This window comes from Syngnathoides biaculeatus, chromosome 7, assembly GCF_019802595.1.
Source record: "Syngnathoides biaculeatus isolate LvHL_M chromosome 7, ASM1980259v1, whole genome shotgun sequence".
In the NCBI taxonomy this organism is placed as follows: Eukaryota; Metazoa; Chordata; class Actinopteri; order Syngnathiformes; family Syngnathidae; genus Syngnathoides; species Syngnathoides biaculeatus.
In genome coordinates, this window is record NC_084646.1 from 461787 (window position 1) to 485703 (window position 23917).

Here is a 23917-nt window from a genome sequence, read left to right on the forward strand (position 1 = left end):
AGCCTTTCCCTTGCCAAGGTGCTGCAGTTTCTGTGAAGCAGGGCTAAGTGAGGGACCAGACAAAGCACAGCTCGGAACTCCCATGATAAAGATAATATCTGGAACAACTTGTTCCTCACCCAGATGTAAGTCACTGGGTCCCCCCCTTTTGGGTCAAATCTGTCCTTTTTGGTCCTATTGTTCTTTAGGCCAATTGCCCGAAGCAGCAATGGCTGTCCCCCTTCCCACTTGTTCACCACCTCTCTGAGGCCAAATGATCTTGACGATATCCCGTTCCACCATGTGGGGGCCGCAGGAGGGGGAAGCAGTGTTCCATCATCTCTCTGTGTATTGGGATAACGTGCTGCTGACTTGGACTTGAAGATTGCTTCAAAGACCTCCTCACTTTCACCTTCACACCTTCCAATGAGGTCTTTTTGCTCAGAGGTGACATTGACGTTTGAAACTTGACAGATGGGCTAAGTCGCATGCAGATGCTTATATATGAAAAATAAACAACAAAAAAGCATTGTACTGATCATACTTAGATTTACTTATAATGGAAACTGTGTTGTTTTGTAAATCACTTGTTTTTTCACCAATGCATCAAAGTCTGGTGTTAGTTTTGGCAATTCTCAGAACAGCAGCTGCCAAGTGGCATGAATCTAACTTATCCACTACAAAAAACTCTACCCATTACTTGGTAATGTACGCAACCCAAGTTACACTTACATCAACGAAGCAGTACCTTAAATATTAGTGTTAAAGCAGCAACTTAGTACAGAATTGACATGACAACACAGTACAGTACCTATACATAAACAAGCACACTATTCTCAGTACACTTGTCTAAAAACTCTTAACTGACAAATAGATTGATGTCGATTATGGTCCATGAAGGCAACTGTGTGTGTGCATGATTTTGCATGCGTCTACGACAACGTCAAAGTAAGTGGGGGTTTGATATTGGAGGCATACAAACACACACACCATTGCTCCTACCACAGTAATTTTGTATATGCCGAGTAAGAAACAATGACAAGACTACTCTTACTGTTTAATGAGCAGATTTGTGGGTGATTGAAGGCCGGGAGAAACAGTTACTTAGGGGACATCAGCCGTACAATGCGGTAAACCAGTTCACAGTCTGGACTACGATTACGTTGAAAGTTATCACTTTTCGTTGTAGTCAGGTTTATAAAGCAATCAGACCCTTATGACTTTTTTTCTTTTGGCAAGTCCCGTTAGGGGTCACCGCAGCGTGTCATCTTTTTCCATCTTAGCCTATCTCGTGCATCTTCCTCTCTCAACCCAACTGCCCTCATGTCTTCCCTCACCACATCCACCAACCTTCTCTTTGGTCTTCCTCTTGCTCTTTTCCCTGGCAGCTCCATCCTCAGCACCCTTCTACCAGTATACTCACTCTCTCACCTCTGAACATGTCCAAACCATCGAAGTCTGCTCTCTCAAACCTTGTCTCCAAAACATTCAACTTTGGTTGTCCCTCAATCAGCTCATTTCTAATCCTATCCAACCTGCTCACTCCGAGCGAAAACCTCAACAATCAGACCCTTATGACCAACTTTAAAAAACAGGGACTTAAAGCTAAGCAAAGTTATCTTTTTACTCGCAAGGAGAACAAACAAGAGTGTAACCATTTACAGTCTCAGAGCAGTTCTGAAAACACTGCGCTCACCTCCCGCCCTTTTATTAGGGAGTGTCCCTTTTACACAAACTTCTAAAAGGGGTGGGGGTAACACACAATGCATTTGCAAACATTTGGAGGAGTCTTCAGCCGTAAGTACGTCAGGAGGCGCGCCATATATTCAGTATGTCAGCAGGCACCCATGTCTTCACTTCTCAAGGCTGCGATTACGAACAGGAACAATCTAGTCTCTTCTTGACCATTGTAAGCAAACTTGATTCGTACGCAATGTACTTTTATGTATGTAAATTAAGTCCTTGCAGGATCACGCTAGGTTATATATCTAAAAGGAGGAAATGTACAATAACTCTTACAAAAATTGTCACAAGTAGTGGCTGTTCAAGTCAATTATACACCCTCTGCCATCAGCCTTTATTTGTTCTGTCTGTCTTTACATGCCGCTGCCATAAATAGATGGACAAAGACAGATTATTTGTAATTTGAAAGCAATATGTTATGTACAATTACTCTTACAATTGTAAATATTATTTCAGTATTAAGTACGGTAAATCGTTCACTCAGACAGTTCTTAACGTCCATAACACTGATCTAAAAAAAAAAAAGACTGGATGGCTCATTGACCACCAAAACTGAAGTCGCCATCCACCTGCTTGATACTCCCAAAACAACCATCCCGACCTACCTGTGCAGCGACAGCGATTAACTGTGTTAATCGCCAGTTTTGTGGCTGTGAGAAAACATACCACTGGTAAAGTTAGAAAGATTTACTTTGACAATGTTAAAGTTTGTTTGTAAATGGTTTTATTTATTTTCTTATAAGCTTAATTCACTTGAACAAAGTGTTGTTTATGGTTGTTGTTGTTCACTGTTCACTTTTTGCTTCACTTTTATAGGCTGACGGTTTTTCGCGAAAAAGCGATATAAATATTTTTCCCAAACTTCATCAGTGGATAAGTAAGAAAACACATTTTCTGTGAAATTTTTCATGAATTTCATAATACAGAACTCTGCAAATTGAATTTGATTTTCAAATGTGAGGAAACAAGTTTAAATTAAAATTTAAAGTCTGAAATAGGACGTCACACAGACAACAAATGAACAATGCGTTTACCATGGATTTTCCCATTGCGAGTCCTTATTTCCAAAAATATATCTAACTGATTGATTTAAAATTTTATGTTTTTATGATAAAAAATGCCGAGCTTTTTGCTATGTTATGATGATAGTGCTTTACAGTGTATTTTGGGAAAAGTTAACATGTCACGGAAATCTGGCCCTCGGGAATATGCAAGGTTTCTTACTAGTCACGGTATTATATGTTTTTCCTTTGCACTTAGCCTTTTTTGGCTTACCAAGTTGAATTAAAAATCCTTCATATTACCAGAACTGAAAAAATGTCAAGCTCACATGACCAGTTTTAATTCTACATGCAAAACTTTGAGAAAAAAGCCATCACAATCCAACCTGTAAACCATGTCCTCGACACGTTTTGGGAGTACCATGATGGCGGCCAACTCGCTTCAACCAATCGGCATACCGCTCGTTATGTATGCACTATCCAGTCTTTTTTTTTATATCAGTGGTCCATAACTGATTTATGACACTGCACTTTGGATAACCCATAATGTAGTGAGCACTTTAACAAGTCAATAAAGCCATTTTATTTGTCTAAATATAAAATATAACTAAAAATAAAAACACTTTTTTTTACAAAGGAAAAAAAATAGTGTGGCTGTATGAAATCAGCAGTCACCTCTCAACCCCTTTCTTACCACTTTACATATCTCTGCAAGTTATGTGGATTATTAATTGTTTAAAATGTCAGGTTGATGAACCTTTGAATCATCAGCATACAGTCATGATTTGCTGAAAAATGCTGTAAACCTTATAGTAAATGCAATCTGTTTAGTCAATTGGAGATATTAAAGCATCACTTTACTTACCATGCATCTGTCAGACACAAAGGTTTCAAATTATCAAACCAATTTTAATATCACTCAGCCTCAACGCAAGACATTACAAAATGCAGTTTTCAAATAACAATCCAATTCATTAAGGCCCCCCCAAAAATCCAAACCTTTCTGACTCTGTGAAAAAGGTAATAGCCCCTGAACCTAATAGGTTGTGTCACCCTTGGCAGCAATAACTGAAATCAAGCATTTCCGATAATTGGTGATGAGTCTTTGATATCGCTCTGAAGGAATTTTATCCCACTCACTTTCAACTCTCCCATAATGGAGGGTTTTCTAGCATGAACTGCCCGTTTAAGGTCATATCACAGCATCTCAATTGGATTTAAATCCAGACTTTGACTTGGCCATTCCAAAAACTTAATTAAATTTTTTTTTGAGCCATTCAGAGGTTGACTTGCTTGTGTATTTCAGACCGTTGTCCTGCTGCATGATCAAAGAGCGCTAGAGTTTGAGGGCACATAGTGACGGCTGGACATTCTCCTTCAGGATTTTATGAAACACGGCAGAATTCATTGTTCCATCAATCACCGCAAGTTGTCATGGTCTTGAGGCAGGAAAGCAGCCCCAGACCTAAACATTGCAAACACCGCGCTTCACTGTTGGCATAATATTCTTTTTATCAAATGCTGTGCCATTTTTATATCAGAAGTAATGGGCCACACACCTTCCTAAAAGTTCCATTTCTGACTCGACAGTCCACAGAATGTTTCTTCAAAAGTCTTAAGGAACATCAAGGTGTTTTTAGCAAATGTGAGACAGGTCTTTTTATTCTTTGCTGACAGCAGAGGTTTACACCTCGGAAGTCTCTCATGGATGTCATTTTTGGCTAGTGGCTTTTTTATGGTAGAGTCATGAACACTGACCTTAACTGAGGCCAGCAGGGTCTGCATGTCTTTAGATGTTGTTTGAGGTTCTTTTGTGACCTCCTGGATGAGTCGTTGTATCACCTTGGAGTAATTTTAGTTGGTCGTCCACTCCTGGGAAGGTTTGTCACTGTTCCCAATTTTCTCGATTTGAGGATAATGGCTCTGACAGTGATTTGCTGGAGCCCCAAAGCCTTGGAAATAGCTTTGTATCCTTTTCCAGACTGATCAATTTTAAACATTTTTTCCTCATTTCTTCTTGAATTTCTTTCGATCGTGGTATGATGCATTGGTACATGAGATCTTGAAGCCTACCTCACGTTCCCTGACATTCTATTAAAGTGTTTTCTTAATTCAACAAGTATGACTCACCTTTCCCAAATTTGTGGTTCGTCATTGACTGTGTTTTAACAAGGGGGGTTGGGCATTTGTTTTTTTACATAGATCCAGATAGATTTGTAATTTTTTCCCTCATCGTAAATAAAAAACATAATTTAGAAAATGCATTTGTATTTCCTTGGGTTTTATCTGAGTGATATTAACATTGGTTTGATGATTTGAAACCTTTGTGTGTGATACAGTGAAGAAAATAAGTATTTGAACACCCTGCTATATTGCAAGTTCTCCCACTTAGAAATCATGGAAGGGTCTGACATTTTCATTGTAGGTGCATCTCCACTGTGAGAGACATAATTTAAAAAGAAAAATCCAGAAATGAGAATGTATGATTTTTTATTATTATTATTTTTTTTTTACGATTTGTTTGATACAGCTGCAAATAAGTATTTGAACACCTGAGAAAACCAATGTTAATATCTGGTACAGTAGCCTTTGTTTTGCAGTTGCAGAGGTGAAACATTTCTTGTAGTTGTACAGCAGGTTTACACACACTGTAGGAGTGATTTTGGCCCACTCCTCCACACAGATCTTGTCTAGATCAGAGAGGTTTCTGTGCTGTCACTGAGCTCCCTCCAAAGATTTTCTGCCTAGGCCATGCCAGAACCTTGATGTGCTTTCTACGGAGCCACTCCTTGGTTTTCCTGGCTGTGTGCTTTGGGTCATTGTCATGTTGAAAGACCCAGCCACGACCCATCTTCAATGCTGTGACTGAGGGAAAGAGGTTGTTCCCCAAAATCTCAGCTTTTTTCAGGTCATTGACCAAGTCCTATCGTGTAATCCTGACCTGATTTATCACCTTTCTAAGGATCATTGCGACCCCACGAGATGATATCTTGCAGAGGGCTCCACTCCAATTGAGATTGAACATCATGTTTAGCATCTTCCATTTTCTAACAAATGTTCCAACACTTTGATGATAATAAAAGTCGGAAAAAGTGTGCTGGGAGCGTTTTATAAAAGCGCAAAGTTGCATAAGTTTGACTCGACACAATCCGCATCTGAGTGGTGGCCATATTTGTCTGTGACGTCATGTGCAAGCATCACACTGGATCCCTAGCATTGAAAATACCCTGTGCCGAATGCAATGGCAGATGAACGAGAGTGATTTTCAGACTTTTCTGACGCCGCTTCTGAGACTGAAGCTCTTTTTGAGGAAGAAAACATCTCAGAAGCGAGTGAATCTACGGGGCCATTTTAGCATATCGTTTCCAGCCATATTTAGATGATATGCGGATCACTTCTCCACTGACGACAGACTCCTCTACAGACACAGACGAGTAGGGAGATGAGGAGGACGAGGGACCCGATGAAATATTCTAAATGACTGTCCCACAATTGTTCAATCTTGTGTATGTAGCGTAATCAGAAGGACCCATGCCGGGTTAAGTAATTACATCAGGGGTGCCCAGACACCAGTGGCCGGTGGGGGAAGAGCTCCTTTCTCCTTCCCGCCCCTGGTGCGATCCCAGACGCCCACCCTCCCACTTCCCCACCCAGCCCACCTCCACGTTGGGGGAAAAGGCAGCCCGCGCCTGTCACGAAACGGGGCTCAAGGGTGGACCCAAATGCACGACTCCAGAGACAGCAGACAGTACAGAGGAAACCTTTATTCGTTCCGAGGTCTGAGATCCGGTAGACAGTCCAAACAATCCGAAGTACTAGTACGGATGGGCTTACGAGGGTGGTCAGTAGACAGGCGTGGGTCGGTGCGACTATCCGCGGATGTATGAGGTTCGCCTCCGAACCAGAGTCAATGAACACGGTCACCTCGCAGGAATGAGCCTCTGTACCGACTGTGAGGTGCAACAGTGATCGCTCCGTCTTAGCGCCAGTATACCGCACACTCACCGGCGTCGAGATCCCACAGTCGGGGCGCTTCGGCAGGGTCGGACAGCGGGCGATTATGTGTCCCAAACGACCACAGTAGAAACAGCGCCCCTCTCGTCGCCGACGTAAGCGCTCCTCCGCTGAGCCGCCAAGCCCCTCCACTTGCATGGATTCCGATGAAGCCGACAACACGGGTGGCCGGGAAGCAACCGGGCTGAGACTCTCCCTCTCCTCCTCCCTCAGGCCTTCCATCTGCCTCTGCACAGTGAGGCGCTGGTCCACCTTGAGGGCCAATGCAATGAGGGAGTTTAGCGAAGGCGGAAGATCCATGGCAACGAGGTGGCCACGGATCTGTGGGGACAGTCCCTGGTAAAACGCGTCATGGAGGGCCTCCTCATTCCAACGGCTCTCGGCAGCCCGGATCCGGAACTCAATGGCGTAGTCGGACACGCGGCGACATTCCTGGCGAATTGTCATGAGCGAGGACGCCGCCTGGCGTTTCGGAGCCGCGTACTGGAAAACCTGGGTGAGCGCGCAGACGAAGCTCGCCCATGAGCGGCAGATCTCCGAGTTACGACTCCACTCGGCGGTGGCCCACGCCTCCACCCTCCCCGTCATGTGGGAAATGACGAAGGCGATCCGGGAGCGGTCCGTGGGAAAAGCGGACGCTTGCAGCTCAAAGTGGAGATCACACTGCGCCAGAAAGGGCTTGACGTTACCGGAGTCACCTGAGAACCTCTCTGGTCGAGAGAGCGGAGTGATGCCGGCACGGGGAGGCACAGGAGCGGCCGCGCTAGCTTGAGAAGCTAGCCACGGTTCCTGGATCCGTTGATTCATACCCTGGAGAGCAGCCTCTTGCTCGCCCAGGCGTTTGCCCTGCACTTGCAGCGCACGGCGGATGGCTTCGGAGTCTGCTGGGTCCATGTTCTGGCTAGATCGTTCTGTCACGAAACGGGGCTCAAGGGTGGACCCAAATGCACGACTCCAGAGACAGCAGACAGTACAGAGGAAACCTTTATTCGGTCCGAGGTCTGAGATCCGGTAGACAGTCCAAACAATCTAAGTACTAGTACGGATGGTTTACGAGGGTGGTCAGTGGACAGGCGTGGGTCGGTGCACGGAGAGCAGAAGTCAGGAAAACAGGAGTGCGGGAATGAGGCATCAAGAACAACGATCTAGCGGAGTATTTGTCGTCCCCCGGGTCCTATATGTACTGGGTCTAATCAGTGGTCATGAGGCGCAGGTGTGCGCCTTCTGATTAGCTGGCCACGCCCAGCCCGGGCTGGAATCCAGGAGCATGACAGCGCCACTGCTAACGGAAGCCCACGCGCAGCGACACATTGAGTGCCCCTGACTTACGTACTTTATTAAGTTATTATGATGCGGATCTTTAATTCAACCATATGGGGGCACAAGTCAATGCAATCTGTAGGCCGTTCCCAAGCCCAGATAAATGCAGAGGGTTGCGTCAGGAAGAGCATCCGGCGTAAAACTGTGCCAAAACAAATATGAGCGTTCAAGAATACAGTGCTGGACTGGCCCAGGTGAACAATGACGGCCCCCAGCACTGGTAACCTGCAGGGCCTCGGTGGAAATTCAGTTACTGTGGGTCGAAGACAAAGAAGAGGAGGAAAACGGATTTGTCAGCAGATGAAGAGGAATGCGCAGAGCCTAAAACTGGGTGTAGGGAGTTTGAATTTTGGGACTATGACAGGAAAAGCTCAGGAGTTGGTTAACATGAGGATTAGGAGAAAGGTTAATATATTGTGCATCCAAGAGAGCAGGTGGAAAGGTAGTAAGGCTAGAGGTTTAGGAGCACCGTTTAAATTATTTTACCATGGACTAGATTGGAAGAGAAATGGAGTAGGGGTTATTTTAAAGGAAGAGTTGGCTAAGAGTGTCTTGGAGGTGAAAAGAATATCAAATCGAGTGATGAGACTGAAATTTGAAATTACTGCCATGATCCTGCCACTCCACCCCGGGCTGTGCGGGTGCCTGCGCGGTTGCGCTGATTGGGAGGCGCACACCTGCGCCTCATGCGGACTGATTAGCCTGTGTATTTATATGTCCCCGATGACGACTGGTCCGCACCAGTTCGTTGAGCTTCATGTCCCGTTCGAGTACTCCCGTATCCCAGATCGACAACCCGTGTGTACCGACCTTCGCCTGTTCTCCGACCAACCCCATAAGCCTGACTCCTTTGATACTTCTGCCTGCTTTGATCGTTCTCCCGTGTACCGACTCCTGCCTGCCCGCTCCCCTGCTCTCTTCGCCCGACGTCCCAACTACCGATGCTGCATCTGACTGCCTTGCCCGATCCCCGACCACGAAATAATGAACGTTTCTCCTCGAACTACTTTGCATCGTCCAAGTCCTGAATTTGGGTCCTACTCCCGTTCCGATGGGTCGTGACAGAACGAACTGGCCAACACAGGACCCAGCAGGAAAGACCCGGCGTCGCCGGGACCAACGCAAAGTAGACCGTCTGTCGGAGGACAAAGCCTGTCCGATCCGGGTAGGCTCCTTGACGTCCTCCGCTTCCGTGTCTTACGCTCCGCCAGCGAGGTATGAATCCGTCCCGACCACGACCCGTCCGGCTCCTCATATTCTTCTGGACTCTGACTTTTCAGGATTACGACTCCAATTATTCTGATTATGAATCTGCTCGTCCGATCTTTCATCCCAGTCAGTTTGTTTCACCTCCCCGCGTTTCCAGCACCCGAGCATCTTCTCCCGGTGGGTACAAGTACACCAATCCGTTTGAGGGAACCAGCTTGGCCATCTACCCGGGACCTCCGCGTGGCGGCCATAGGAGAAATCCAGGTCGGGCGCTCCCTTGTACCTCCCGCGGCGCGGCAACAAAGACTCCGTCCTCACCCTCCCACTCCTCGCCGGCAATGGTGAAACTGGAAGACCCAAAGCTTGTGGTGAAGCTTCCAGCCCAGAGGGAGGAGGAGCCGCCAAATCGCGATGCGTTCTACCGCGAAATGCAGGCGGAGAAAGAGCAGAGCGCCGAATTGGCGGCTCTCACGGCCCAGGTCCAGCAAGGATTGGTGAACCAGCCGAACTACGCTGACGTCACAACTGCGACAGACTCGCTGCTGACGCAGGTTCACGTGGCAGTTGGAACTGACCCGCTCCCGAGACACGCCCACGTGTCAGTTTCGACTGACTCTCTGTCTACTATCGTTCACGTCGCCGTGGAAACGGACCCGCCACCTTGCCAAGTGCACGCTGCAGTGGGAACGGACCCGCCACCTTTCCAAGTGCACGCTGCAGTGGGAACGGACGCGCCACCGTGCCACGCCCACGTTGCCGTTTCAACGATTGCACTGAAAGCTCACATGGCAGTGGGGACCGACCCGATACCGCCTCACGTTGCTGTCCAGGAGGTGGCGACGTCTTCTCGTCCGTGCACTGGAGTCCCAGTGGCGACCGGTCCGCGGTCGCTCCCCGTTCTTGCTCTCTTGGCGATCGGTCCGCGGTCGCTCCCTGTTCTTGCTCTGTCGGCAACCGGTCCGCGGTTGTCCCCTGTTCCTGCTCCGACGGCGACGGGCACGTCCATATGTTCCCGTCCAGGAGGTGGCGATGGTGCCACGACCTTCTCACGTTCCTGTCCAAGAGGAGGTGGCACTGGCGCCGCCTTCTCACGTTCCTGTCCAGGAGGTGGTGATGCTGCTGCCGCCGCCTTCTCACGTTCCTGTCCAGGAGGAGGAGGAGTACCAGCAGCGACCGGTCCGCGGCCGTCCCACGCCCTTGTCTCGACGGCGACAGGAGCGAGGGAGTTCTGTGGAGCCACCCCGGAGCTGGAGAGACTTCAGGATGGCTGTGATGGTGGCGGTCATGGCTCTGGTCCTTCTCTCAATCATCCTCTTTGCTCCTGAGGGCTCCCAGCCGCTTCAGGACCTGGCCTCGTTGCTGACCAATCCATGGCTGCCTCCTGACCAAGCCTCGGTGGCGACCAGTCCCTGGTCGTCTCGCAACCACGGCGTGGGGGGTTCTCGTCCGGAGCAGTTGCCTGCCTTGGTCTGGTTCCTGCTTCGCCGTTTGGTTCCTCACAGTTCGTTCGGCCGAATCGCTCCGTGGGGACCCTGGTGCTTGGCGTTCGGGTCGTCCTCCTGACCTGTCCACCCGGACGCCTTGCGTTTGGTGGCCTGGATGGCGCCCTCCTCCGGATCCCCCCTTCCGATGGGTCGTGACAATTGCGGGTGTTATGTATAATGTGATTAGCGTCTCTGCCCCACAGGTTGTATGTGACCTAGAGTTGAAAGAGAAATTCTTTGAGGAACTAGAGGAAGTAGTTCTGAGCATCTCAGACAGAGAGAGAGAGAGTTGTGGTTGGTGCAGATTGTAAAGGGCATGTTGGTGAAGGAAATGAGGACGATGAAGAAGTGATGGGTAAGGACGGCATCCAGGAAAGGAACTTTGAGGGACAGATGGTGGTGGACTTTGCAAAAAGGATGGAAATGGGAGTCGTGAACACCTTTTTACAGAAGAGGCGGGAACATATAATGACCTACAAGAGCAGAGATAGAACCATGCATTGGATTACATTTTGTGCAGAGGATGTAATCTGAAGGAGGTTACTGACTGTAAGGTAGTGGTAGGGAAGATTGCAGTCGCATAGGATGGTGGTGTGTCGGATGACTCTGGTGGTGGGTAGGAAGACTAAGAAGACAAAGGTAGAGCAGAGAACCATGTGGTGGAAGCTGAGAAAGAAAGCATCTTGTGTGCCCTTTCGGAAAGAGTTGAGACAGGCTCATGATGGACAGGAGGATTTCCTGGTAGACTGGATTGCTACAGCCAAGGTGATCAGAGAGACAGGCAGGAGAGTACTTGGTGTGTCTTCTGGTAGGAAAGGGGAGAAGGAGACTTGGTGGTGCAACCCCAAAATACAGGAAGTCATACAAGGAAAGAGATTAGCGAAGAAGAAGAGGGACACTGAGAGGACTGAGGGGAGGCGAAAGGAATACATCGAGATGTGACGTGGGCCAATGTTAGAGGTGGCGAAGGCTAAACAAGAGGCATATAAGAAATGTACACTAGGTTGGACACGAAAGAAGGAGAAAAGGATCGCTACAGGTTGGCCAGACAGAGGGATAGAGATGGGAAGGATGTGCAGCAGGTAAGAGTGATTAAGGATAGTGGTGGAAATGTGTTGGGGCGGGTTAACAACATACAAAATTTCATGTTTTGGGTGTCAGTTCCACTTTAAACACACTTAATTGAAGTCACGAGCAACAATAAATACTTTGTCGTCGTGGGCTAGCTGGTGTTTGTTTACAGACGCCAAAGTGCTGTGCTAAAGTTAGCATCCGGCTGGATATAGACAGCTCCCACAATGACTTCCGTGAGCTGCCTCGGTAGATAAAAGGGTCTGCACGAGATTACAAGGACCTCTAAATCAGGAGAGCAGTGGGTGTCGATGATGAAAATTCTCTCGAGGCATTTGTGTTGGAGAAGAACCAGGAAGTGACGTTTTTTGCAGACGTCTGTTTTACCAGCGAGAAATTAGCTGTTTTTTCTGTGTGTTGGGCAAAATGCTGGCTTGGTATATGGTATATGTGGTATATATTGTGCTTGAACACTCGGGAGGCTGAATTCACTCTTCAAATGTTTCCGAAAGACCCGGTTCGTCGTGAAAAATGTATTGCACCAGTGCAAAGGACAAGAGCTTTGTGGGTTCTAAATGACAGGTAGCTGTGTATAGAGCTATAAACAAATAATAGTTGTAACATGAGCTCACAAAAAAGCTAGCAAAATGACGTGTCGTCACAAAACTCAAACAAATGTTATTTTCAGCGAATGTTCCAGGGATGCAGTGTGGTGTCCTCCTACTTGTCCGAAAGCAGCACAATTGATAAAAAAGTTTAATCCGCGTCCGACAACGTAATCCTTCTCTCAGAACATAAAAGATCTGCATCATATTGGTGGTGTCCATGTATTTTACCGAAAGCAGCAGTAATTATAAAAAGCTCCGTTTGGATCTGACGACGTAATCCTTGTCTCAGAACACAACAAAAGATAGGCGTCATATCGCCGTTAGTCGCTGTTAGCCCCAACAGGGATCGGGCAGGGAGGTGGTTTGGCCGCATGCGGGGACGAGAAAGGCGGTCTCTCTCCCCCAGTCATGGGTCCTCCTGAGTACGCTACATCCACAAGACTTGTAAAAGAGTGAGGAAATCAAACAATTATAGGCCTGTCATTTTGAATATTTCATCGGGTTCCTTTTCCGTCTGTCGGGGAGTCTGTTGTTAGTTAGAAGAGAGCCGCATATCTAAATATGGCTCGAAACGATCTCGTTATATGGCCCCGGTCACTTCACTAAATTCTGAGATGTTCGCTTCTTCAAAAAGAGCTTCAGTCTCATAAGGGGCGTCAGAAAGACCCAAAGATCTCTCTTGTTCATCTCCCATAGCAGGTGACAGCTGTTGCAGTGTGACATCTGCAAATGACGTCGCAGGCAATATGGCCGCCACTGGGATGTTGAGTGAGACTTCTGCAACTTCTCACATTCATGACACGCTCATTTTTTTTTTATAGACATTGAAGTGAATAATTTTACATGTACTTTTCATAATAGCTACTTTAAAATCAAAATTAAAAATTATTCCTAAATGAAATTCTTGCAAGATTTGTTAAAGATGGTTCAACCTTACTGTATAAGTTTGAGAGACATACTATTTCAGAATCATTTGATGTAAATCTAAATTGTACCACTTGAAGAGCCGTCAACTCCAACCTTGCATTTATAGTACTGGAATTTCAATTGAAATACAGTTTTGACTGTCTAAAGATGTTTTGTTTTTCCACCATGCTCGGTGATCAAATATTTCTCTTGCTATGAAAACCATTCATTTGGTCAGATAGTACCACTGTCCTCTGTTTGAATTCAAATGAAAGAATTCAGTTATGTGTCACATTGTCATATTCAAAGCAAGGTTATTGATGTGCTGACTTGCTATCATTCTGTTAATCAAAGTTTTAAGGTTTTTGACTGTTTCCCACCTCAGCTTTTATAATCAGTGTTTTATGGTTGACAAATAGTAATTGAAAAAACTTCTTCCCTATTTCTTAAAAATCACGAGTTTCCTTGTCTATAACATAAGCCCCAATAGGGACTTATGTTTTATATATATATAATGACAAGGATGTTTTCAAACTTGTCAACTAACATTTAAAAAAAATCCATGTACTATTTATAATATTAAAAATACTGTGAATGACAAATATCTAATTACGTTACGAAAACATTAATTTCTCTCTGCTGCAAAAGAAAGGATTCTTCCATCTCAGCACAGAAAACCTACCTATCCATTATAGAGAATGGATCCCTCACTCAACCCAAAACTTTGTGGATTATTTTTAATGGAACATTATCATTGCCATCAAGCTATCAACATTCTAACAATACCAATACAAATAGGGAATGCTCAATCCAGTTTTGAGGTCCAGGGTTCAATCCCGGATCCATCTGTCTAGAGTTTGCATGTTCTCTATGTGCTTGCGCGGGTTTTCTAAGGGCACTCCGGGTTCCTCTCACGTCCCAAAAACATCCAACATTAATTGGACACTCTAAATTACCCCTAGGTATGATTTTGAGTCTTGATGTGCCCTGCGATTAGCTGGCAACCAGTTCAGAGGGTACCCCGCCTCCTGCCCGATGACAGCTGGGGTAGGCTCCAGCACTCCCCGCGACGGTTGTGAGGATAAGCGGCTAAGAAAATGGATGGATGGATTGATTAAAATTGCCCTTAGGTGTGATTGTGAGTGCGACTTGTCTGTCTCTGCGTGCCCTGCGCTTGGCTGACAACCAGTTCAGGGTGTGCCCTGCCTCCTGCCGGATGGTAGCTGGGATAGGCTCCAGCATTCCCATGACCCTTGTGAGGATAGGCAACCCACAAAATGGATGGATAGTTAATTCGAAAAATTCAACAAGAGGTTGCTTGTTGTATGCAGTATTGTTTTGTTTGACATGAACTTAATGACATCAACTTAACCTTGTCTTCATCACGATTGTTTGTTGTAAAGAAGCATGAGTTTTTTATTTGAATCGGGGTGGAGTCATAATAATTGTAATAAACTGAAAGTGAAGTGATCCACCAAAACATCAGGTCACCCTATTCAATTTATCCATCGTCAGAAGGATTCAGTGTAAACAATAACTTAACCCACAATACAATGAATGCATGACAAATCTGATTGAGCATTGTTTATGCTACATATCTTGTGTTTGGGTCATGAATGTGAAGAAGGAAACTAAATGTGGTTTCCAGTCTTCACTCTGAAAGAATTGGTTTTTTTTTTAAACCAGAAATATACATTTTGCAAAAGGTTCAACCTTGTGAGAACGAGGTACAGTCGTGTTTTGGTTGTTTCCGTTTAGCCTTATCATAAAAAGATCCATTTCATGATTATTCTCGTGAAAGTAATATTTTAGGATGATATCTGAATTTGCACATTTCCATTATGGGATTTTTTAAAATTTAAAATTCAGGCACTGACTAAAAAATAATGAAATACAATTTTCACATACATGAGTCAGTGGAGTGGTAGGTTATTTTTTTTTTAGTATTTATTTATTTTTATTTTTATTTTTTTATTGAATACTTAACTCAGTATTTTTTTGGACGATGACTTTTTATTTGCGTCGTATTACTCTAAGAATCAGCTTGTACCCCTACACGAGAACCTTTGGTCACATGCCAGAAATGACAAGAAAACAGAACTTACAAGTGGCAAATTATCACTGGCAGCGAAAAACCCTAGGTAGGAAGCCCCACCTCAACACTCCATAACCCTCAAATCCATCATTGCAATTGTTAATATATGTCATTAGTTCAACTTTGTTCCTCCTTGAGCCATCACCTTATCGTGGTGGAGGGTTTTTGTGTGTTCCGATGATCCAAGGAGCTAAGTCGTCTGGGGCTTCACGCCCATGGGAGGATCACCCATGCCAAATAGGTTCGAGGGACTAGAAAAAGCACGGCCAAAAGACCCCCATGATGGTGTAGAGAAATTAATTCAGGATTCTCATTTCCCAGATGCGGGTCACTGGGCCACCCCTCTGGAACCAAGCCTGGAGGTGGGGCTCAAAGATGAGCACCTGGTGGCTGGCCTGCTCTCATGAGGCAATGGTCCCCCTTCCCATGGGCTCACCATCTCTGAGAGTGGGCGGAGGGGTTGGGTGCAACGTAAGCTGGGCGGCACCTATAACTGGGGACCTTGGCGATCTGATGGTGACAGAAACTAGCTCTAGGGACATGGAATGTCACCTCTCTGGCAGGAAATCTGGGTTGAGAAGGTAGAGAAGTTCCGACTAGATATTGTTGCACTCACCTCTATGCACCGCTTGGGCTCTGGTACCAGTCCTCATGAGAGAGGTTGGACTCTGTTCTACTCTGGAATTCCCAACGGTGAGAGGCACGAGCAAGTGTAGGGATACTTATTGACCCCCGGCATGGCACCTCTATGTTGGGGTTCACTCCAGTGGATGAGAGGGAAGCCTTCCTATGCCTTCATGTGGGAGGACGGGTCCTGATTTTTGTCTGTGCCTATACACCAAACAACAGTTCAGAGTACCCAGCCTTTTTGGAGTGCTTTGAGGGAATGCTGGAGAGCGCGCCCTCTGTGGACTCCATCATTGTGGTGGGGGACTTCACTGCCCGCATAGGCAATAACAGTGTGACCTATAACGGCATGATTGTGAACACACTCCTCAGCCTCCCTGGTAAGCTCTATTCAGGGTTGCTAATGAGGAGCGTCCATCCGGAAGTCGAATTTTGGATTCAGGAGGAGCAATGGGGTTTTCGTCCTGGCTGCGGAACAGTGGACCAACTCTTCACCCTCACCAGGGTCCATGAGGGTGGATGGGAGTTCGCACAGCCAGTCTACTTGTGTTTTGTGGAGTTGGAGACCCCATTCATCAATGTACCTAGGGGAGTCCTGTGGAGGGTTCTTCGGGAGGTTAGGGTACTGAACTTCCGAATATGGGCTGTTTGGTCTCCTTATGACTAGTGTCAGAGTTCTGTCTACATTGCCAACAATAAGTCGGACCCATTGGACTCCGCCGAGGCTGCCCTTTGTTGCCAATTCTGTTCATAACTTTTATGGACAGAATCTCTTTGCACAGCCCAGGCATAGAGGGGTTCTGGTTTGGTGGCCTCAGTGTTGCATCTCTGCTTTATACACATGATTTGGTTCTTTTGGCTTCATCAAGGCGTGATCTCCAATGCTCACTAGGGCTGTTTGCAGTTGAGTGTGAAGCGACTGGGAGGAGAATCAGTACCTCCAAATTTGAGACCATGGTCCTCAGTCAGAAAAAGGTGGTGTGTTCTCTCCTGTTTGATTCTGCCCCAAGTGGAGGAGTTCAAGTGTCTTGGGGTCTTGTTCACAAGTTAGTGAAGAATTGAGGGGGAGATTGACAGGCGGATCAATGGAGCATCTGCAGTGATGTGGACTTTGTATCAAACAGTTGTGGCAAATGGGGACCTAAGTCAAGAGGCGAAGCTCTTTATTTTCCAGTCGATCAACGTTCCTACCTTCACCGATGTCTCGAGCTGTGGGTCATGATTGAAAGAACAAGGTCCCAGATACAAGCGACCGAAATGAGTTTCCTCTGCAGCGTGTTTGGGCTCTCCCTATGAGGGAGAGGGAGAAAGCCTTCCTGGTGAGCTTTTCCTGGCATGCCTTACGGGAACAAGACACCAGCGAACCGAATATGTCTCTTGGCTGACCTGGGAATGCCTCGAGATCCACCAGGAAGGGTTACATGAAGTGGCTGGGGAAAGGGAATTCCGAGCATCCCCACTGGAGCTCCTGCCCCCGTGACCCGACGCGGAAAAACGGTTGAGGATGGATGGATGGATGGTCACTGAAAAAACAAGGTACAAGCAGCAGAAATATATTTTTTTATGTTGGGTGTCCTGGCTCTCACTTCATGATTGGGTGAGAATCTTGTAAATTCTGGAGGGGCTTGAAGTTGCACTTTTACTCCTCCATATCATATCACAGGGAAGATTTGGTACATGTCCCTTGACCTGGGAACACCTGGAAAGTGGCTGGCAAGAGGAAAGCATGGGCTTCCCCCTTTAGGCTCCTGTCACTATGACCTGACACTGCATTAATGGAACACGATTAATGGACTGAATTTATTTTTTAAGATGTTGCCACTTGTGTATTTTACCAAAAATTTCTTTTTTTTCAGGTGAGTTCCTAAACTATGATATTATGCTCGGAGTGAACCAGGGTGAGGGTCTTAAATTTGTGGAGCTCATCGTGGACAATGAAAACGGTGTTCAGGCAAATGACTTCGACTACGCTGTGTCTAGCTTTGTGGATGACCTCTATGGCTATCCAGAAGGTAAAGACATTCTCAGAGAGACCATCAAGTTTATGTACACAGATTGGGCTGATCGGCACAATCCAGAGACACGCAGGAAGACCTTGTTGGCCCTATTCACTGATCACCAGTGGGTAGCTCCAGCTGTTGCCACAGCAGACCTGCACTCTAGCTTCGGATCTCCTACATACTTCTATGCATTCTATCATCACTGTCAAACAGAACAGGTGAGTCTCTAGCATTTTTGTTTCCCTGTGGTACATCAGAATCACAATATGTGTAATTAATCATCACTAGTATGAAAAAAATATTTTCCCTTTCTATTTCAGTTTTTCAGTGAGAAACACTTCTTAACACAGTTATTCTAGCTAGCATTTTGAGTTCTAGGAGTTCATACTACAACCCCAATTCAAAGGCAGTTGGTATGTTGTATTAAACATAAATAAAAACTGAATAGATTTATTTGTAAAGCATGATCAACCTCTATTTAATAGAATACACTACAAAGACAAGATACTTAATGTTCAAACTTTTTTTTCGCAAATAATCTTTAATGAGTTTTATGGCTGCAAGACATTCCAAAAAAGCTGGGAGTGTCATGTTTACTGCTGTGTTACATTATTTTTTCTTTTCACATCATTCAATGTGTTTGGGAATTGAGGACACAAACTGTTGAAGATTTGTTGGTGGAAGGTCTTTCCCATTTTGGCTTCATTTACAGCTTCAGCTGTTCAACAGTCAAGGGTCTGGACAACAGGCGTATTTTACGCTTCATAATGTGCCACACATTTTCATTGGGAGACAAGTCTGGACTTCATGAAGGCCAATGTAGTACCCCCACTCTTATACTACGAAGCCACGCTGTTGTAACACGTGCAGAATGTGGTTTGCCAATGTCTTTCTTCGGTGCCAGAATGTCAGAACTAGAATAGTCTTTATTTTGCCATGTAAAAAAAAAAAAGGGAATTTGTCTAGTTAGTTGGAGCCGCTCTTTCAGAATCAATAGTCCCTCCACAGATCTGGAAGTTACCACTGCCATTGGCACAAACACATCCCCTTACACTCACAGATGTTGGCTTTTGAACTTTCCAGCAATAACAGTCTGGATGGTTCTTTCCTTCTTTGCCCCAGAGGATACAACAGCCACAATTTCCAATCACAATTTGAAATGTGTACTCATTGGACCGAAGAACATTTTTCCACTTTGCATCAGTCCCTCTTAGATGAGCTCGGGCCCTGAGAATCCAGCAGTGTTTCTTGATGTTGTTGCTAAATGGCTTTTGCTTTGCATGGTACCATTTTAAGTTACACTTAAAGGTCTACTGACATGCCTATATACATTGTAAAATAGTTTTAATTATATAATAATTGTTTTGAAAATGACATATAATATTATTCACTTCAATGTCTATATGAAAAAATAAATAGCGGTGAGCGTGTCATTTATGTGCAAAGTTGCGGAAGTCTCACTCGACATCCAAGTGGTAGCCATATTGCCTGCTATGTTATTTACAGCTGTCACACTGCGACAGTCACCATTGAGAAGACGCTGTACCACCTGCTATGGAAGACAAACAGAGATTTGCGGATTTTTCTGATGGCCCTTCTAACACGGAAGCTCTTTTCGAAGAAGAGAACATCTCTCAATCGAGTGGAATGATCGGGGCAATATTACCCTATCGTTTCGAGCCATCTTTAGATGACATGCACATCTCTTCTAACTAACAACAGACACCCCAGCAGTATGTATGACAGCATGTAGCGAACTCAGGAGGATCCGTTCCGGGCGAAACAGCGGTGGCTGGTGGTGGTGGTGGTAAGGGGGTGTGGGTGTGGGGAGGGGGGGCTCCTTTCTCCTCTCGCACATGGCCAAATCGCACGTGGCCAAACCATCCCCACCCAATCCACCTACACAGCGCCGATGACGACGACGGAGACGCTGCCCGCGGTTCCGAGCAACAACAATGATGCTGCCCGAGGCCGCAAGCAACGAAGACAATGATGTCGCCCGCGGCTGCGAGCGATGACACATTTTGCACCACTGACTTATGTACATCATTAAGTTATCATGACGCTGATCTTTTGTTACTCCTGAGAGGAAGTCCCCCCCAATTATTATTTTTTTTAATAGCTCTATAGAGCCTGTGCACGTGACATCACCATTTTCACGGCGCCATATTGCCGGTCCAAAAGAGCTACTCGATCGACAGTCTGAGGGAGATTTAACCAGAGCAGAATATTCACGATACCCTAGACTTGTTGTGCTGTTGGTTGTTACAACAGATATTCAAAGATGTTTCTATGGAATACCAGCTGAAAAGACAGGAAAAGATGGATGGATTTTGGGAATTAAACGTGATGGATGGTGCCCGACCAAATATACATGATTGTGTAACGATCACTTCACTTCAGGTAGGAGTTATTCTTCTCAATCTCAAAATCCCAAGAAGTATTTATAATGCCAAATTGGCTCACTTGAGAAAAATGCGTATTAAAAAAAAACGACAGGGAGTCGTCTCCAACATACAGGAAGGGTGTTGCGGCCAACCTCTCCCCGACATACCTTTTTTTATATGCATTGTTCTCAAATGAGTCCAATGTGTATTTAAAAAAAAAAAGAAAATAAACCACCGTTCACACAGAGTTTTATGTACAGTGAAGAAGATAAGTGTTGGAACGCCCTGCTATATTGCAAGTTGTCACACTTAGAAATCATGGAGGGGTCTGAAATTTTCATTGTAGCTGTGAGAGAGATAATCTATAAAGAAAAATCATGAAATCACAATTTATGATTTTTTAACGATTTATTTGTGTGATACACCTGCAAATGAGTATTTGAACATGTGTCTATCAGCTAGAATTCTGACAATCAAAGACGTGTTAGTCCACAATGCAGCCCTATGGGGGCACAAACCAGTGCAATCTGTAGGCCGGTCCCAAGCCGGGATAAATGCAGAGGGTTGCGTCAGGAAGGGCATCCGGCGTAAAAACTGTGCCAAACAAATATGAGCGTTCATCTAAAGAATCCCATACCGGATCGGTCGTGGCCCAGGTTAACAACGCCCGCCCCCGGCACTGCTAACCTGCAGGGCGTCGGTGGAAATTCAGCTACTGTGGGTCGAAGACAAAGAAGAGGAGGAAACCGGATCCAGCGTCAGAAGAAAAAGAGGAATGCACAGAGCCTACAACTGAGTGTAGGGACTTTGAATGTTGGGACTATGACAGGAAAAGCACAGGAGTTGGTTGACATGATGATTAGGAGAAAGGTTGATATTCTGTGCATCCAAGAGAGCAGGTGGAAAGGTAGTAAGGCTAGAAGTTTGGGACCAGGGTTTAAATTATTCTACCACGGAGTAGATGGGAAGAGAAATGGAGTAGGGATTATTTTAAAGGAAGAGCTGGCTAAGAATGTCTTGGAGGTGAAAAGAGTATCAGATCGAGTGATGAGACTAAAATTTGAAATTGAGGGTGTTATGTATAATGTGGTTAGCGGCTATGCCCCACAGGTAGGATGTGACCTAGAGTTGAAAGAGAAATTCTGGAAGGAACTAGATGAAGTAGTTCTGAGCATACCAGACAGCGAAAGAGTTGTGATTGGTGCAGATTGTAATGGACATATAGGTAAAGGAAACAGGGGCGATGAAGAAGTGATGGGTAAGTACGGCATCCAGGAAAGGAACTTTGAGGGACAGATGGTGGTGGACTTTGCAAAAAGGATGGAGATGGCTGTAGTGAACACTTATTTCCAGAAGAGGGAGGAACATATAGTGACCTACAAGAGCGGAGGTAGAACCACGCAGGTAGATTATATTTTGTGCAGACGATGTAATCTGAAGGAGGTTACTGACTGTAAAGTAGTGGTAGGGGAGAGTGTAGCTCGACAGCATAGGATGGTAGTATGTAGGATGATTCTGGTGGTGGGTAGGAAGATTAAGAAGACAAAGGTAGAGCAGAGAACCATGTGGTGGAAGCTGAAAAAGGAAGAATGTTGTGCAGCCTTCCGGAAAGAGGTGAGACAGGCTCTCGATGGACAACCGAAGCTCCCGGAAGACTGGACGACGACAGCCAAGGTGATCAGAGAGACAGGCAGGAGAGTACTTGGTGTGTCATCTGGTAGGAAAGGGGAGAAGGAGACTTGGTGGTGGAACCCCAAAATACAGGGAGTCATACAAGGAAAGAGATTAGCGAAGAAGAAGTGGGATACTGAGAGGACTGAGGAGAGGCGAAAGGAGTACATCGAGATGCGACGTAGGGCAAAGGTAGAGGTGGCAAAGGCTAAACAAGAGGCATATGAAGACATGTACACCAGGTTGGACACGAAAGAAGGAAAAAAGGATCTCTACAGGTTGGCCAGACAGAGGGATAGAGATGGGAAGGATGTGCAGCAGGTCAGGGTGATTAAGGATAGAGATGGAAATGTGTTGACTGGTGCCGGTAGTGTACTAAATAGATGGAAAGAATACTTTGAGAAGTTGATGAATGAAGAAAATGAGAGAGAAGGAAGAGTTGAAGAGGCAAGAGTGAAGGACCAGGAAGTGGAAATGATTACTAAGGAGGAAGTCAGAAAGGCACTACAAAGGATGAAAACTGGAAAGGCAGTTGGTCCTGATGACATACCGGTAGAGGTATGGAAGCAATTTGGAGAGATGGCTGTGGAATTTTTGACCAACTTATTCAACAGAATACTAGCGGGCGAAAAGATGCCTGAAGAATGGAGGAAAAGTGTTCTAGTTCCCATTTTTAAGAACAAGGGGATGTTCAGAGCTGTGGGAACTATAGAGGAATAAAGTTGATGAGCCACACAATGAAGTTATGGGAAAGAGTAGTGGAGGCTAGACTCAGGACAGAAGTAAGTATCTGCGAGCAACAGTATGGTTTCATGCCTCGAAAGAGTACCACAGATGCATTATTTGCCTTGAGGATGCTCGTGGAAAAGTACAGAGAAGGTCAGAAGGAGCTACATTGTGTCTTTGTGGATCTAGAGAAAGCCTATGACAGAGTACCAAGAGAGGAACTGTGCTACTGCATGCGCAAGTCTGGTGTGGCAGAGAAGTATGTTAAAATAGTACAGGACATGTATGATGGCAGCAGAACAATGGTGAGGTGTGCCTTAGGTGTGACAGAGGAATTTAAGGTGGAGGTGGGACTGCATCAGGGATCAGCTCTGAGCCCCTTCCTGTTTGCAGTGGTAATGGATAGGCTGACAGATGAGGTTAGACTGGAATCCCCTTGGACCATGATGTTCGCAGATGATATTGTCATATGCAGTGAAAGCAGGGAGCATGCAGAGGAACAATTGGAAAGATGGAGACATGCACTGGAAAGGAGAGGAATGAAGATTAGCCGAAGTAAAACAGAATATATGTGCGTGAATGAGAAAAGTGGAGGGGGAAGAGTGAGGCTACAGGGAGAAGAGATAGCGAGGGTCGACGACTTCAAATACTTGGGGTCAACAATACAGAGCAATGGAGAGTGTGGTCAGGAAGTGAAGAAACGGGTCCAAGCAGGTTGGAACAGCTGGCGAAAGGTGTCTGGTGTGTTATGTGACAGAAGAGTGTCTGCTAGGATGAAGGGCAAAGTTTACAAAACAGTGGTGAGGCCGGCCATGATGTACAGATTAGAGACAGTGGCACTGAAGAAACAACAGGAATCTGAACTGGAGGTGGCAGAAATGAAGATGTTGAGGTTCTCGCTCGGAGTGACCAGGTTGGATAGGATTAGAAATGAGCTCATTAGAGGGACAGCCAAAGTTGGATGTTTTGGAGACAAGATTCGAGAGAGCAGACTTCGATGGTTTGGACATGTTCAGAGGCGAGAGAGTGAGTATATTGGTAGAAGGATGCTGAGGATGGAGCTCCCAGGCAAAAGA

The 23917-nt window shown here is 45.7% G+C and overlaps 1 protein-coding gene across 16 annotated transcripts in view; it reads left to right on the forward strand.

Annotated features, from left to right (window-relative positions):
- nlgn1 (neuroligin 1) overlaps positions 1 to 23917 on the forward strand; it is a 290450-nt gene that overhangs the window by 169951 nt on the left and 96582 nt on the right. For 15 of the 16 annotated variants that reach the window (XM_061825528.1, XM_061825529.1, XM_061825516.1 and 12 more), the window contains one exon: positions 17914 to 18275. In XM_061825528.1, coding sequence (XP_061681512.1) covers positions 17914 to 18275 — 362 coding nt within the window. The remainder of the gene's footprint in view (positions 1 to 17913; positions 18276 to 23917) is intronic. The other variant, XM_061825526.1, reaches the window with a different exon arrangement.